The sequence below is a fragment of the Pan troglodytes genome, chromosome 2 (assembly GCF_028858775.2).
Source record: "Pan troglodytes isolate AG18354 chromosome 2, NHGRI_mPanTro3-v2.0_pri, whole genome shotgun sequence".
Taxonomy (NCBI): domain Eukaryota; kingdom Metazoa; phylum Chordata; class Mammalia; order Primates; family Hominidae; genus Pan; species Pan troglodytes.
This window is the reverse complement of record NC_086015.1, coordinates 3,872,803-3,888,444: the sequence shown is the minus strand read 5'-3', so window position 1 is coordinate 3,888,444 and position 15,642 is coordinate 3,872,803. Positions and strand designations below refer to the sequence as shown.

The following is a 15,642-nucleotide window of genomic DNA, read 5'->3' as shown; positions in this document are numbered from 1 at the left end:
AAATGGGGAAGAAAAATGCTTTTAGCTAGAAAAGTTAGTTTTGGATTTGTGTATTCAGTAACAGAACATGTTGAAGTTTTTATTAGATGCAAGAAAATGTCTCTAAAGTAAAATCCTTTGTGTTGACATTAGATTTTTTATTGTATTATAGTAACTTTATTCAAACTTTTTTTTTGTTTAGCATTTAACAGAAGAGAAACCTGATGGCCTTATCAATGAAGCTACTAGGTATTCATATTTAAAGTATATATTGATTGCTGGCTAATTGTAAAGAGAAAAATCACTAAGATGAAAACCAAAAACAAACTAAGAAATTTTAAAACATAGTCAAGGAAAATTTATTTTCTTTTTTTCCCTTGGTTGAATTATTGCTATCTATTTATAATGATCTCATAACTAAACTTTTACTTAAAGTCATTTTTGTCATAGCATAAAGTGAATGCTGAACACAGGAGTTCTGTAATTTTGAGGAACTCGGGAAATACTAACATTTAAAAATATTTTCTTGTTATACAATTTCTTCGGGATTGAAGATTTTATATATATATATGTATAATAATAATAATAATTATTATTTTTTGAGACAGAATCTCACTCTGTCACCCAGGCTGAAGTGCAGGCTCACTGCAACCTCTGCCTCCCAGGTTCAAGTGATTCTCCTGCCTCAGCCTCCCAAGTAGCTGGGATTACAGGCACCCGCCACCATGCCCAGCTAATTTTTGCATTTTATTTTTTAATTTATTTTTTATTTTTTATTTTTTTAGTAGAGATGGGGTTTCACCATGTTGGCCAGGCTGGTCTCGAGCTCGTGACCTCAGGTGATCCACCCGCCTCGGCCTCCCAAAGTGCTGGGATTACAGGTTTGAATCCACTGTGCCTGGCTGAACTTAAGTATTTTTGTAACTTTTTTCCTTATGAAAATATGGTTATTATAGAAAATATAAATAAGCCAAATAGAAAATAGCCAAATTGGATTTGTGATGTACATACTGTTGAAACCTGCTCTTTCGGTGAACTAAAGTGAATTTAGTTTTGAGAATTTAGTTGTATTCTTTGAGATAAAGCATAAGACCCTGAATAATTGAGGAAAATTGAAAGAATTTCCAGTTTTACTATCCTGTTAATAGAAAATAGAGCTTCTGATTATTATCATCTACTTTGTTATCTAGCATTCAGTCAACTGGATTCTTTACAGAGATAATATACAGTATATTTATAGTGATAAAGAAGAGATTTGTGCAATATCCTGATATATCTTCTGAAGTATAGCTTATTTTTTTTAAGAAATGGAGTCTTGCTATGTTGCCGAGGTTGGACTTGAACTCCTGGGCTTAAGGGATCCTCCCTCCTCAGCCTCCTAAGTAGCCAGGACTACAGGTGTGCCCTACCATGCCCAGCTCTGAAGTATAGTTTTAAAAAACCTGTTTAATACAGTTTTTAGTATTAAGTGAAGTTATTCTATTTCTTTGAAAATTTTGGTAAATATTACAGTATTTTAGTAGGTAAACTCTTCTTCTTTTTACCATATTGGATATCTGAATTTTATGCTTTTCTTCACAAAGAAAATTATGAGTTTAAAATCATCCTTTTGATTGTAAACTTTTTGAGACTTATCTTTGTAGCACAAGAGTAGCAAGTAACAGAACTTAGTAAATACTTTGCGAGTGGGTAATGTGAAATCTGAACTTGCATGGTAATGAATACAGTTCATTCACATTGAAAAATTAGCGGATTAGGAGTAAACTGAATCACTCCTATAGAGCACTATATAATTCTTAACTGATATATTGATCTACATGAAGCATTTTTATTTATTTTTAATTTGTTAACATTTCTCTTTTGATGTATTAATCTGCATGCGTGTATATTATTTAAAATTTCTTAACATTTCTTTTTGTTTGCTATTTTAGGCAAGTTGCTTTGGCAGATATCATTCTCATTAATAAAACAGACTTGGTTCCAGAAGAAGATGTAAAGAAATTAAGAACGACAATTAGGTACAAAATGATGAGTGTGTTAAGTGCCTACAGATCCATATTGTATACACAGAATATTTTTTACTCTGATTGTTGCCCTGTAGAAACTTAAGGTATAAGGTTGACCTGCTTCAAGAACGTTAGGGAATCACATATATTGTTGATGGCTAATTGTTATATAAATGGTAATACATAAAATTAGTCCCCAGTGCTTGCAGAATATAGTTCACAGTTAATAGACTGATATTCAGGGTCTTCTCACTCCATCTTTCTTTTCCTGTCTTCTCTTTGACTCTTTCCTAATGTCAGTCTTCCCTAACTTTACCCAGGATGGTTAATTCACTTTCCCATGGATGCATCCTGTCAGTTCCTGTCTTTACTCATAATGTATTCTCACTCTGCCAATCCCTGAGTTCTTTCTTGTTCTGTTTTTTTTTTTTTAATTTATTCTATAGAGCCTATTCTGTCTCTCCCCCCTTCCTATGTGAAGTCTTCCCTGACTCAAGTGGTCTCAGTTTTCCCTGAACTCTTGTTGACTTCATCTTCCTTAACTGTCAACCATGCCTTGTCTTCCAGCTTGCTTTAATATCTTCTTTGTCCATAGCCAAGGCTGATCAGCATAGGACAATCAGGACAATATGAATGATGCTCGAATATGTGCTAACAGTCATTTTGCTGACTGTTCTGGAGGCTCCCATTCCTTTTGAAAACAAAGATGGACTTTTCAAATGAGGTTATAGTTCAGGGGCTTTGTTTTGAATTATTTTGTAAGACCTGAACTAATAAAAGCCCTATACAGAGAGACATTCCGTAGCTATTATTATTGGTTATCTTTAATGCGTACAATGCTTTGAGCGTGATGGCTCAAAATTACTATTCTTAGTATTTATAAGTTCTACTGACATTAGATTTTGAATCTGTCATCTCAGTTCATATAGTATATATTATAAATCGAATCAATAATGATAAGGCTCATTAGGAGATTATTTGCCATGATTAATGATTGTGGAAGAAAGAAATTCATATTTTTTCCACATATTTCATCTTATTTTAATAGTAATGTCCTTAAACTTTACTATAAAAAAAATAATGTCTCCACGTGGAGGGTAGGTATTGTTGCGTAGTGTTGAAGATCACAGACCTTGGAATCTGCTTGGGTTCTAATCCTTAGTCTGTTTCTCATTGTCTTCTTAGGGAGCTTATTTACCCTTTTAAAGCCTCCTCTGTAAAAGGCATAATGCCTATCATAAGTTTGCTTTGAGTATTACATGAGACAGTGTTGGTAAACTTTGCACAGTGCTGACACATAGTAAGTGCTCTGTTACTATTATTATGTAATTTTTTTCTTAGCTTACATAGTAAGTTCAAGGTATAGTAAAAAAGGGAAGAAAGAAAAAGATGGCTGATTTTGAAAAGGAGAAAGTGATGAATGAAGATTGCTTTTACATTTTTTGACACTGGTCTTCTAATCTTGTTTCTCTTCATAAATCTTGTGCACCATTGTGATTGCTAAGAAGAACACACTCTATTTAGCAAATGTTTTTGGCATAAAAGGAATGATAATTATTACTTGACTTTTATATCCTTATAGAGACCTAAGCTAAATCTCTGACACTGACAATATTGACTATTAGCCAGCTTGTTAACAGTACTAGAAATGAATTTGGAAGAAGCAATTTGATAAATTACACACCCTTTTGGCTTTTACCCTCCCTTTATATCAGACTTGTGACTGACTCAGAATGATATTTGGGGAGGTGAAAAAAGGTAACCATGTTTGAGAGGAATTAGCCATCAGACTAGAGTGTATTCAAAAAAGAAGATTTAAGAATTTTGTAAAATAGTGGAGAGACTTGCCTCAGAATCATTATATGTGGGAAGCCTTACCCATGAGAACAAACTTGAACAAGTAGCAAGAATCTTGGGTAAGTAACCCTAAAGACAACTGAATTCATGATAGAGAATTGATGATTGATGATAGGCAGTGGAAAAGATAAATATATGAGGTGTACAGTGTGTTGAAAACAATTTAACAGGTACTTTTTGGTGCCATACAAAGCCATATTCTATAGTATCAAAAGAGGGAGAACAGGCATAACGGGTAGAGAGCCTAATTAGGGAACTGACGAGGTTATTCTATAAAGGAACCTGGGATGTGTGACTTTGAATTACTGTGAATACTAAGGACAGGCTGGGGGCAAAGCAACTTACAACTAAGTTTTTATTTTTAGTGTGTATATAGCCATTTCTACCATGTATGCCTGAGGAAAAAAGTGACCACAGTAAAAATTTTGAGTATCTACTCATTTTTAAGAACACTAGGATAACTGACTATTTATGAATGATTTTTTCTAAAGTGAAGCGTCTTTTTTTAACCACAAAGTAGCCCTTAATCTGACAGTTGTGCGAATTTTTGCATATATGTTTTATTGCTGTATGAGTGGAATATATGTGATTTATTGTTTGAAGGAAAATCATAATTATTTTTTAAAGCAAGTTTTGTTTTTCTGTTTTTAATTTTTTTCTGGTTCCAGATGTATTTGGGTATGCTTATTTCCTGTTTTAGAAACAATATACTTTGTATACTTTTTTAAAAAGTTAATTTTTACTTTTAAACTTTGTCTTCCTCATTTATTATTTATTTCAGATCCATAAATGGACTAGGACAAATCTTAGAAACACAAAGATCAAGGTACTTTAAAAAAGCTATTCCTATTAATAACAAATCATTTTAGTTATTAATAATAAACATTAAGTAATTGACAAATATGCTTGATTCTAATATAAGAAAGATCTAAATGCATTTAAAAAGAATTGGATCCAAAATGTTGTTTGGAATGCTCTTAATAAGTTAGTTTGGCATATTTGGCTAGTACATTTCCCTGTCTTCAAAACTAAGATTACAAGGCCATGATAACACTGTGTAAGTGTTTGCTTAATGAGGAAGAAAAGACTTCCAAACACTCGAGAGGGTAACTCAGTACAGAAATCTGAAGTATATTGAGGAATCTTAATTTGAAGTGTTTAAATGGCTTTTTAATATTTAAAAAGCCTTCTTAGTGTTTTATAGTTGCCAAAAAATACATGGAGTCTTTATCTTGAAGTTCCTGACAAATTCTTTTATTAAATTTTGACTTTCATTTTCTCTAGGTTCTGTTCCTAAAACATCTGTGAAGTGTATTTCTGTAGATTAACTTCTGTTTTCCATTGAATGTTATCTTAATTTCAGGAAATTTCTGTGCAGGGTTATTTTATTAAGCTCATTTTTTTTTTTTTTTTTTTGGTGAGAAAGGCTCAGCAGCTGATAGACTCAGCAACAGGCAGCCAGGAGCTCTGAGGCTCACAGCTGGCAGTCTAGTTCCACTCAGTCTCTACTTGAGAAATTCTTTCTTTGGAAGTACAGCAGAGGCCTTAGGTGAGTGGCTTGTCTGCTATGGCAGAGATTAGAGGTGCTGACAGACTGCCATAAGTGTTAGGCAGTAACAGCAGCAGCTGCTTATATGCATGTGAACAGCTGGGGAATTAATTTGGTATGCATTCTCAGGAGCCACTCATCTGCTGGCAGAGGTAGCAGAAGAATGCCCTTAGTGTAAGTCCTCTACAACCATACACCAAATATGCTCCCTGCATTTCAAATTCCATTGTAGAAAGTCTCTGATAATCTCACTTATACCATGAGCCATTCCTCAGTATCTGTCCTCTTCCTGTTAGTGTTCTACAATTCCTTTCTCCTTAATTTTTCTTCGCTTTACAAAATGTCACACAGACAAGTGCATAATACTTAAACAAGCTTTTAAAAATAATGCTCATAAATAGCTTTGGTTCTGTCATAATATTCGTATTTATAAACATTTTAAGTCAATTCTCTTGTTTTCATTTCAGAAATATCCATGTCCTGAATAAAAGTTGTGTCTTGATTAGTTTATTATGTAACAATTTAGTGTGTTTGACATTTCTAACTTTTATTTCTAACATTTGCTTTATTATAGAACAATAAACATGCAGTGATTGATTTTTCTTACTTCACTCAAGTGGATGAGTGAGCAAGTGACTAAAATCTTCTGTGAGTTCTTCAGTGTATGGTGCTTGCCAATGCATCTGAGAATCTAGGGACTAGTGACTAAAATCTTCTGTGAGTTCTTCAGTGTATGGTGCTTGCCAATGCATCTGAGAATCTAGGGACTAGTGACTAAAATCTTCTGTGAGTTCTTCAGTGTATGGTGCTTGCCAATGCATCTGAGAATCTAGGGACTAGTGACTAAAATCTTCTGTGAATCCTTCCGTGTATGGTGCTTGCCAATGCATCTGAGAATCTAGGGACTAGTGACTAAAATCTTCTGCGAGTTCTTCAGTGTATGGTGCTTGCCAATGCATCTGAGAATCTAGGGACTAGTGACTAAAATCTTCTGTGAGTTCTTCAGTGTATGGTGCTTGCCAATGCATCTGAGAATCTAGGGACTAGTGACTAAAATCTTCTGTGAGTCCTTCAGTGTATGGTGCTTGCCAATGCATCTGAGAATCTAGGGACTAGTGACTAAAATCTTCTGTGAGTTCTTCAGTGTATGGTGCTTGCCAATGCATCTGAGAATCTAGGCACTTTCTGAAAGAGTACTTCCTTGCTATGAGGACTGAAGTTGGATTAGAATCCTTTTCAATGAAGATCAGATGTCCTGAGTAGAATTCTTACTATTGGGTCCTGAATCTTACATTAAATATTCTCTGAAATTCCTTGAGGCATAGCAACTTGAGCTTACCAGTTTAGAAACTGGAGATTTGGGCTGGGCGCGGTGGCTCACGCCTGTAATCCCAGCACTTTGGGAGGCCAAGGTGGGCGGATCACGAGGTCAGGAGATGGAGACCATCCTGGCTAACACTGTGAAACCCCGTCTCTACTAAAAATACAAAAAATTAGCTGAGCCTGGTGGTGGGCGCCTGTAGTCCCAGCTACTCAGGAGGCTGAGGCAGGAGAATGGCGTGAACCCGGGAGGCAGAGCTTGCAGTGAGCTGAGATTGCACCACGGCACTCCAGCCTGGGTGACAGAGCGAGACTCTGTCTCAAAAAAAAAAAAAAAACAAAAACAAACAAACAAAAAAAACCGGAGATTTGGTTAACAAAATAGTCAAAGTCACTCTTATAGAAGTTTTGTTTTTTAAAATTTTTTTACCATTTTGTAGCTGACAAGTACTGACAATAAACTGCTATAAGCATGTGTAGAAAAAGGCTCACCTTGAGTAGTTAAGAGTAAGGAAAAGGAATAGTGTGTAGCATCGTCTTAGTGGTAAGACAAGTTGATTTAGTAGCAAATGGAAGTACTAGTGAACCACATAGATTTCAGAAGTAGGAGTAAAAGGTTAGAAGATGTGTCATTTTAATCTTCTCTAGACTTTTTCTTAATTTTTAGAAACGTAAGTGGACTGAACAGAGGAAAACCAAAACACAGCTGGTCAATAATTAATTTGACAAACTGCCTGCTATGCATTTCATAGCATTTTAAGGACTATATAAGCAATGGATAAGGCAAAAGCTCTGCCTTTAAGGAGATCAGTCATTGGGGGGAAACAGAAGCAAACAAACAAAAAGGCAACATAATAGATATTAATATTAATACAAGAATTTTAAAAGCACAGAGTTCTATAATAATAGGAAAATAGAGGGAATGATTGCTCAACTTTTCTTGAAAAAGATTCAGGAAAATATTGACCGAGAAGGCAGTCATTGACCTGAGTCTTAAAGAATGAATAAGGCTTTTACAGATGGAGTAGGGTAGGGATAACTTTCCAGGTATAAGGAAGATTTTGTATTCCAGGGACCTTTGAATATTTTAGAATGGCTAGAAAACTTGGTATTATGTAGCACAGAAAAAGTGGTATGACTGAAGCGATAGAGAACTTACCACAAAGGGTCTTGAATGCCATGATACATAGTTTGGATTTTCTTCTGTAGGGAGCAAGGAGTTAGTGAAGGATTTTAAAAGCAACATGACTCTTGGGAGGTAGATTCAATGTGAGGCTAATCTCTGAGGTATAGGAAATACAGGAAGGAGGAGCAACAGGTTGGGTAGTGGTGGAAGCAGGTTTGGAAAATGTGATTAGTTTTGTAAATGTTTTTGAGTTTGAAGTGCCACTGGGGAAGGCTTTTGGAAATTTATTTCCAGAGTTCAAGACTGAGCTATCATTGCAGTTTGCTCAGCTATTTACTGAGCTATCTACTGTCAATTTGGATAGTATCTACAGTTTGCATTGTAGATACTGGATACTTGGATTGGCTGGTGCACCCTGTTTGTGAGACTCACTGGAGTTTGAAGAGATGACCACTGGAAAATATCCCTAAGCAGTAGCTGCAATTCCACCCCCACCTTGGAGAGCCAAAACCCTCTTCGTTTTCACTCTCCTGTCCTTGGTCTTAGGCTACTTAAAGCAGCCTTTAGACATAGGGAAAAATTGAAAGCCTCTCTTTTAAGAAAAACATTAGGTACTTCTGGAATAGAGAGTTCAAGAAATTAGGAGAAAAATGAACTTTTGAAGCTTTTTCTTTCCCTTTTTTGTTTACTTCATTCTCTTACTCAGTTTTAAAATGCTGGTAATGGTCTTTTTTTTCTTTTTTCTTGGCGATTTTAATGCTTTGGAAAAGATCTCATGGTTTTATCTCCAAAGGAGGAAATTAATTTGATGCCATGGAAATTAGTTTTCTAGTCGTATGCCTTGAATGAGTGAAGAATTTCTTTTTCATGGTGGTACTAAATTTGGGGAAAGCTATAGAAACTTTCATCTGGAAGCTTACACTTTTCCTCTTTTTTGAAAATTTGGTGAGAGACTTGGATATTTTATTATTTTCTGTAAAAGATTGTAATTTGTTGTACAGGTCTAATATTGATCCTTTTTTGGAAGTATGGAAAGAATCTGAGTATAAAGCAGAATTACCTCTGGATGACATGTATTCTCAAGGACATTGTCACAGTGAAACAGTTTATTTAGAAGCTTGTGTTTCCAAACTGTTGAATTTGATATTCACAAAATTGGCATGTGTAAACTTTGTTAAACTTTAAGCTATTTCCTAAGATGAAGATGACAAACTTGGAGGGAAACTTCATTCATTTGGTTTATTTTTATTTTTATTTTTATTTATTTTTATCTTTTTGAGACAGAATCTCACTCTGGTTTGAGACAGAATCTCACTCTGTCCCCCAAGTCGGAGTGCAGTGGTGCGATCTCGGCTCACTGAAACCTCTGCCTCCTGGGTTCAAGCGATTCTCCTGCTTCACCCTCCAGGTAGCTGGGATTACAGGTGTGCACCACCACACCCAGCTAATTTTTGTATTTTTAGTAGAGACGGTTTCGCCACATTGGCCAGGTTGGTGTCAAACTCCTGGCCTCAAAGTGATCCGCCCACCTTGGCCTCCCAAAGTGGAGCCCCTGTGCCCCTTGTTTGTGACCTGTCAATATAAATATGCTCAGTAGTGGGGGGAGGGGTGGGGGGTGAAAAAGGAAATACGTTTAATATTAAGACTTTGGCCTTTTAGTGTAAACTGATATTCAAAAATTTCTTCATAGAACATTTGCTTCTTTGCTTGATCATTTTTCTAATTCTGTACATCTAAAATGCCCAGAATTTGAGTTGCTGTTATAGTCTACTAACATAGAACTTTGGAGTAATAAGATGGGAATTTGTCTCTCTTTTGCCAAGACAAGCATTCGTAATCTAACACAGTATTGTTGCCACGAGTACGAGTATGTGATAGACTGTTGAGAATAAAGAAAGCAGGCACAGTTGGTCAGTCCTGAGATAAAGGAGATGTTTTTTCTTATATGTTTGTGCATTAAAGAAAAAAAAATCTTGAATCTGACCAATGATGTTTTTTTTCCTTGTAAGAAAATTTAACAAATGTTTGGCAAGCTTCTGGAATCTAAATTTGAAATTATACATTTGTCATTTTCTTTAAATATTTCTTCACCTTAGCTTTGATTATGAGAAATCACTGTCCTCTGCTGTTCTTTTTTTTTTTTTTTTTCTTTTGAGGCGGAGTCTCACTCTGTGCCAGGCTGGAGTGCAGTGGTGCAATCTCGGCTCACTGCAACCTCCACTTCCTGGGTTCAGATGATTCTCCTGCCGCAGCCTCCCGAGTAGCTGGGACTACAGGTGCGTGCCACCACACCCAGCTAATTTTTGTATTTTTGGTAGAGACAGGGTTTCACCACGTTGTCCATGGCCAGGATGGTCTTGATCTTGACCTTGTGATCCGCCCACCTCGGCCTCCCAAAGTGCTGGGATTGCAGGCGTGAGCCACCGCGCCCAGCCTGTCCTCTGTGGTTTTCTCGGCTTATGTTAAAATTGTAACTCAATCACCAGTCTTTATAAATTTGCTTTTTTATATTTAAACCAAACTTAATGCTAATTGTGATATGTTATTTATTCTCACCTGATTTGAATCATTGGATTCAATTAAATGAGTTTAATTATCATTAAATAATTCTAAGAGAAATAATGTCTATTCGGATGGTGGGAATTTTCTTTCTACATGCAGCCCCATTCTGAATGAATGAAATCAAATCACGTGAAGATCAGGGTCCTAGAGTAACTTAATATTTTGTACATTGGTTATTTGACTCCTCATTTTTATATTACATGTTATATCAAGGGAGGGGGTATAAAAAAAAACAAAAATTGCAGAGGTATTTGGAATGTACCTATTTGTTAATTCTATTTGTCATTTCTTTTGTTTCATCTTTTGAGTAGTAAGCTGCTTGGAAAAGTTTCTGTTCTTTAGCTGATTTTTTAGCTATAAAAATGTATTTGAAAAGCTCATAAATTTCAGGATTGAAAAGATAATTGAAAGTTTTAAAAAAACCTAATTCATTGAAGTAATAACCAAATAATTTTCAATCTTGATTCAACTGTGATTCAAATCTTACACCATTTGCCCACTTCTATGAATTTTATGTATAAAAATTTTTAAGAGTCAGAGTTTTTTTTCTTGATTAATTGGATGTATTTCACAGAATTTCCAACTGCTCACGTTAGTTTTCTTCCTTTTAGAGTTGATCTCTCTAATGTATTAGATCTTCATGCCTTTGATAGTCTCTCTGGAATAAGGTATGTTTTGTATAATTTGGTTACTTTTATTGTTATGTACCTTTTTTCCCCATAGTTAACAGGAACGATTTGCACAATTGCATCCATGATTTAAGCTTCCTGCCATTCCTTTGGCATACAAGACCATTCTTAATGAGGTATATTCTTGGAAGTTTTACTAATTGGTTGTTTGGAAATCATATTGCATTTTCCTGTAGAAATTATAGTGTAAATGATAGTTAACTTTAGAGGCTAATCGTTAACACTTCTACACCAAACACTATGTCTAATACTCTTTCTATGAGAAAATGCATGAGATACGTAGAAAATTTTAGCTTAGCGTTTTCACACAAATAACTCTCTTCACTTTATTTTTTTATTTTTTATTTTGTCTTGAATGTTTTTTTAATTAATTAATTTATTATTATTATACTTTAAGTTTTAGGGTATATGTGCACAATGTGCAGGTTAGTTACATATGTATACATGTGCCATGCTGGTGCGCTGCACCCACTGACTCGTCATCTAGTATTAGTTATATCTCCCAATGCTATCCCTCCCCCCTCCCCCCAACCCACAACAGTCCCCAGAGTGTGATGTTCCCCTTCCTGTGTCCATGTGTTCTCATTGTTCAATTCCCACCTATGAGTGAGAAAATGCAGTGTTTGGTTTTTTGTTCTTGCGATAGTTTACTGAGAATGATGATTTCCAATTTCATCCATGTCCCTACAAAGGACATGAACTCATCCTTTTTTATGGCTGCATAGTATTCCATGGTGTATATGTGCCACATTTTCTTAATGCAGTCTATCATTGTTGGACATTTGGGTTGGTTCCAAGTCTTTGCTATTGTGAATAATGCCGCAATAAACATACGTGTGCATGTGTCTTTATAGCAGCATGATTTATAGTCCTTTAGGGTATGTACCCAGTAATGGGATGGCTGGGTCAAATGGTATTTCTAGTTCTAGATCCCTGAGGAATCGCCACACTGACTTCCACAATGGTTGAACTAGTTTACAGTCCCGCCAACAGTGTAAAAGTGTTCCTATTTCTCCACATCCTCTCCAGCACCTGTTGTTTCCTGACTTTTTAATGATTGCCATTCTAACTGGTGTGAGATAGTATCTCATTGTGGTTTTGATTTGCATTTCTCTGATGGCCAGTGATGGTGAGCATTTTTTCATGTGTTTTTTGGCTGCATAAATGTCTTCTTTTGAGAAGTGTCTGTTCATGTCCTTTGCCCACTTTTTGATGGGGTTGTTTGTTTTTTTCTTGTAAATTTGTTTGAGTTCATTGTAGATTCTGGATATTAGCCTTTTGTCAGATGAGTAGGTTGCGAAAATTTTCTCCCATTTTGTAGGTTGCCTGTTCACTCTGATGGTGGTTTCTTTTGCTGTGCAGAAGCTGTTTAGTTTAATTAGATCCCATCTGTCAATTTTGGCTTTTGTTGCCATTGCTTTTGGTGTTTTAGACATGAAGTCCTTGCCCATGCCTATGTCCTGAATGGTAATGCCTAGGTTTTCTTCTAGGGTTTTTATGGTTTTAGGTCAAACGTTTAAGTCTTTAATCCATCTTGAATTGATTTTTGTATAAGGTGTAAGGAAGGGATCCAGTTTCAGCTTTCTACATATGGCTAGCCAGTTTTCCCAGCACCATTTATTAAATAGGGAATCCTTTCCCCACTGCTTGTTTTTCTCAGGTTTGTCAAAGATCAGATAGTTGTAGATATGCGGCGTTATTTCTGAGGGCTCTGTTCTGTTCCATTGATCTATATCTCTGTTTTGGTACCAGTACCATGCTGTTTTGGTTACTGTAGCCTTGTAGTATAGTTTGAAGTCAGGTAGTGTGATGCCTCCAGCTTTGTTCTTTTGGCTTAGGATTGACTTGGTGATGCGGGCTCTTTTTTGGTTCCGTATGAACTTTAAAGTAGTTTTTTCCAATTCTGTGAAGAAAGTCATTGGTAGCTTGATGGGGATGGCATTGAATCTGTAAATTACCTTGGGCAGTATGGCCATTTTCACAATATTGATTCTTCCTACCCATGAGCATGGAATGGTCTTCCATTTGTTTGTATCCTCTTTTACTTCCTTGAGCAGTGGTTTGTAGTTCTCCTTGAAGAGGTCCTTCACATCCCTTGTAAGTCGGATTCCTAGGTATTTTATTCTCTTTGAAGCAATTGTGAATGGGAGTTCACTCATGATTTGGCTCTCTGTTTGTCTGTTGTTGGTGTATAAGAATGCTTGTGATTTTTGTACATTGATTTTGTATCCTGAGACTTTGCTGAAGTTGCTTATCAGCTTAAGGAGATTTTGGGCTAAGACAATGGGGTTTTCTAGATATACAATCATGTCATCTGCAAACAGGGACAATTTGACTTCCTCTTTTCCTAATTGAATACCCTTTATTTCCTTCTCCTGCCTAATTGCCCTGGCCAGAACTTCCAACACTATGTTGAATAGGAGTGGTGAGAGAGGGCATCCCTGTCTTGTGCCAGTTTTCAAACGGAATGCTTCCAGTTTTTTCCCATTCAGTATGATATTGGCTGTGGGTTTGTCATAGATAGCTCTTATTATTTTGAAATACGTCCCATCAATACCTAATTTATTGAGAGTTTTTAGCATGACGGGTTGTTGAATTTTGTCAAAGGCCTTTTGTGCATTTATTGAGATAATCATGTGGTTTTTGTCTTTGGTTCTGTTTATATGCTGCATTACATTTATTGATTTGCATATATTGAACCAGCCTTGCGTCCCAGGGATGAAGCCCACTTGATCATGGTGGATAAGCTTTTTGATGTGCTGCTGGATTCGGTTTGCCAGTATTTTATTGAGGATTTTTGCATCAATGTTCATCAAGGATATTGGTCTAAAATTCTCTTTTTTGGTTGTTTCTCTGCCCGGCTTTGGTATCAGGATGATGCTGGCCTCATCAAATGAGTTAGGGAGGATTCCTTCTTTTTCTATTGATTGGAATAGTTTCAGAAGGAATGGTACCAGTTCCTCCTTGTACCTCTGGTAGAATTCGGCTGTGAATCTATCTGGTCCTGGACTCTTTTTGGTTGGTAAGCTATTGATTATTGCCACAATTTCAGAGCCTGTTATTGGTCTATTCAGAGATTCAACTTCTTCCTGGTTTAGTCTTTGGAGGGTGTATGTGTCAAGGAATTTATCCATTTCTTCTAGATTTTCTAGTTTATTTGCGTAGAGGTGTTTTTAGTATTCTCTGATGGTAGTTTGTATTTCTGTGGGATCGGTGGTGATATCCCCTTTATCATTTTTTATTGCGTCTATTTGATTCTGCTCTCTTTTTTTCTTTATTAGTCTTGCTAGCGGCCTATCAATTTTGTTGATCCTTTCAAAAAACCAGCTCCTGGATTCACGGATGTTTTGAAGGGTTTTTTGTGTCTCTATTTCCTTCAGTTCTGCTCTGCTTTTAGTTATTTCTTGCCTTCTGCTAGCTTTTGAATGTGTTTGCTCTTGCTTTTCTAGTTCTTTTAATTGTGATGTTAGGGTGTCAATTTTGGATCTTTCCTGCTTTCTCTTGTGGGCATTTAGTGGTATAAATTTCCCTCTACACACTGCTTTGAATGCGTCCCAGATTCTGGTATGTTGTGTCTTTGTTCTCGTTGGTTTCAAAGAACATCTTTATTTCTGCCTTCATTTCGTTATGTACCCAGTAGTCATTCAGGAGCAGGTTGTTCAGTTTCCATGTAGTTGAGCGGTTTTGAGTGAGATTCTTAATCCTGAGTTCTAGTTTGATTGTACTGTGGTCTGAGAGATAGTTTGTTATAATTTCTGTTCTTTTACATTTGCTGAGGAGAGCTTTACTTCCAAGTATGTGGTCAATTTTGGAATAGGTGTGGTGTGGTGCTGAAAAGAATGTATATTCTGTTGATTTGGGGTGGAGAGTTCTGTAGATGTCTATTAGGTCTGCTTGGTGCAGAGCTGAGTTCAATTCCTTGGTATCCTTGTTGACTTTCTGTCTATTGATCTGTCTAATGTTGACAGTGGGGTGTTAAAGTCTCCCATTATTATTATGTGGGAGTCTAAGTCTCTTTGTAGGTCACTCAGGACTTGCTTTATGAATCTGGGTGCTCCTGTATTGGGTGCATATATATTTAGGATAGTTAGCTCTTCTTGTTGAATTGATCCCTTTACCATTATGTAATGACCTTCTTTGTCTCTTTTGATCTTTGTTGGTTGAAAGTCTGTTTTATCAGAGACTAGGATTGCAACCCCTGCCTTGTTTTGTTTTCCATTTGCTTGGTAGATTTTCCTCCATCCCTTTATTTTGAACCTATGTGTGTCTCTGCACATGAGATGGGTTTCCTGAATACAGCACACTGATGGGTCTTCACTCTTTATCCAATTTGCCAGTCTGTGTCTTTTAATTGGAGCATTTAGTCCATTTACATTCAAAGTTAATATCGTTATGTGTGAATTTGATCTGTCATTATGATGTTAGCTGGTTATTTTACTTGTTAGTTGATGCAGTTTCTTCCTAGCTTGGATGATCTTTACATTTTGGCATGATTTTGCAGCGGCTGGTACCGGTTGTTCCTTTCCATGTTTAGCGCTTCCTTCAGGAGCTCTT

At 36.2% G+C, this 15,642-nt stretch overlaps 1 protein-coding gene across 21 annotated transcripts in view; it reads left to right on the top strand.

Moving 5' to 3' along the window:
• LOC739761 (putative COBW domain-containing protein 7) overlaps positions 1 to 15,642 on the top strand; it is a 79,137-nt gene that overhangs the window by 41,174 nt on the left and 22,321 nt on the right. For 10 of the 21 annotated variants that reach the window (XR_010155468.1, XM_054680356.2, XM_054680347.2 and 7 more), the window contains 4 exons: positions 182 to 228; positions 1,911 to 1,997; positions 4,624 to 4,668; positions 11,011 to 11,067. Coding sequence is in view for 20 of the 21 variants with exons in the window: in XM_054680356.2 (XP_054536331.1) it covers positions 182 to 228; positions 1,911 to 1,997; positions 4,624 to 4,668; positions 11,011 to 11,067 (236 nt within the window). In the remaining variant the exon portion in view is untranslated. The remainder of the gene's footprint in view (positions 1 to 181; positions 229 to 1,910; positions 1,998 to 4,623; positions 4,669 to 11,010; positions 11,068 to 15,642) is intronic. The other 11 variants (XM_054680351.2, XM_063806577.1, XM_063806575.1 and 8 more) reach the window with 5 other exon arrangements.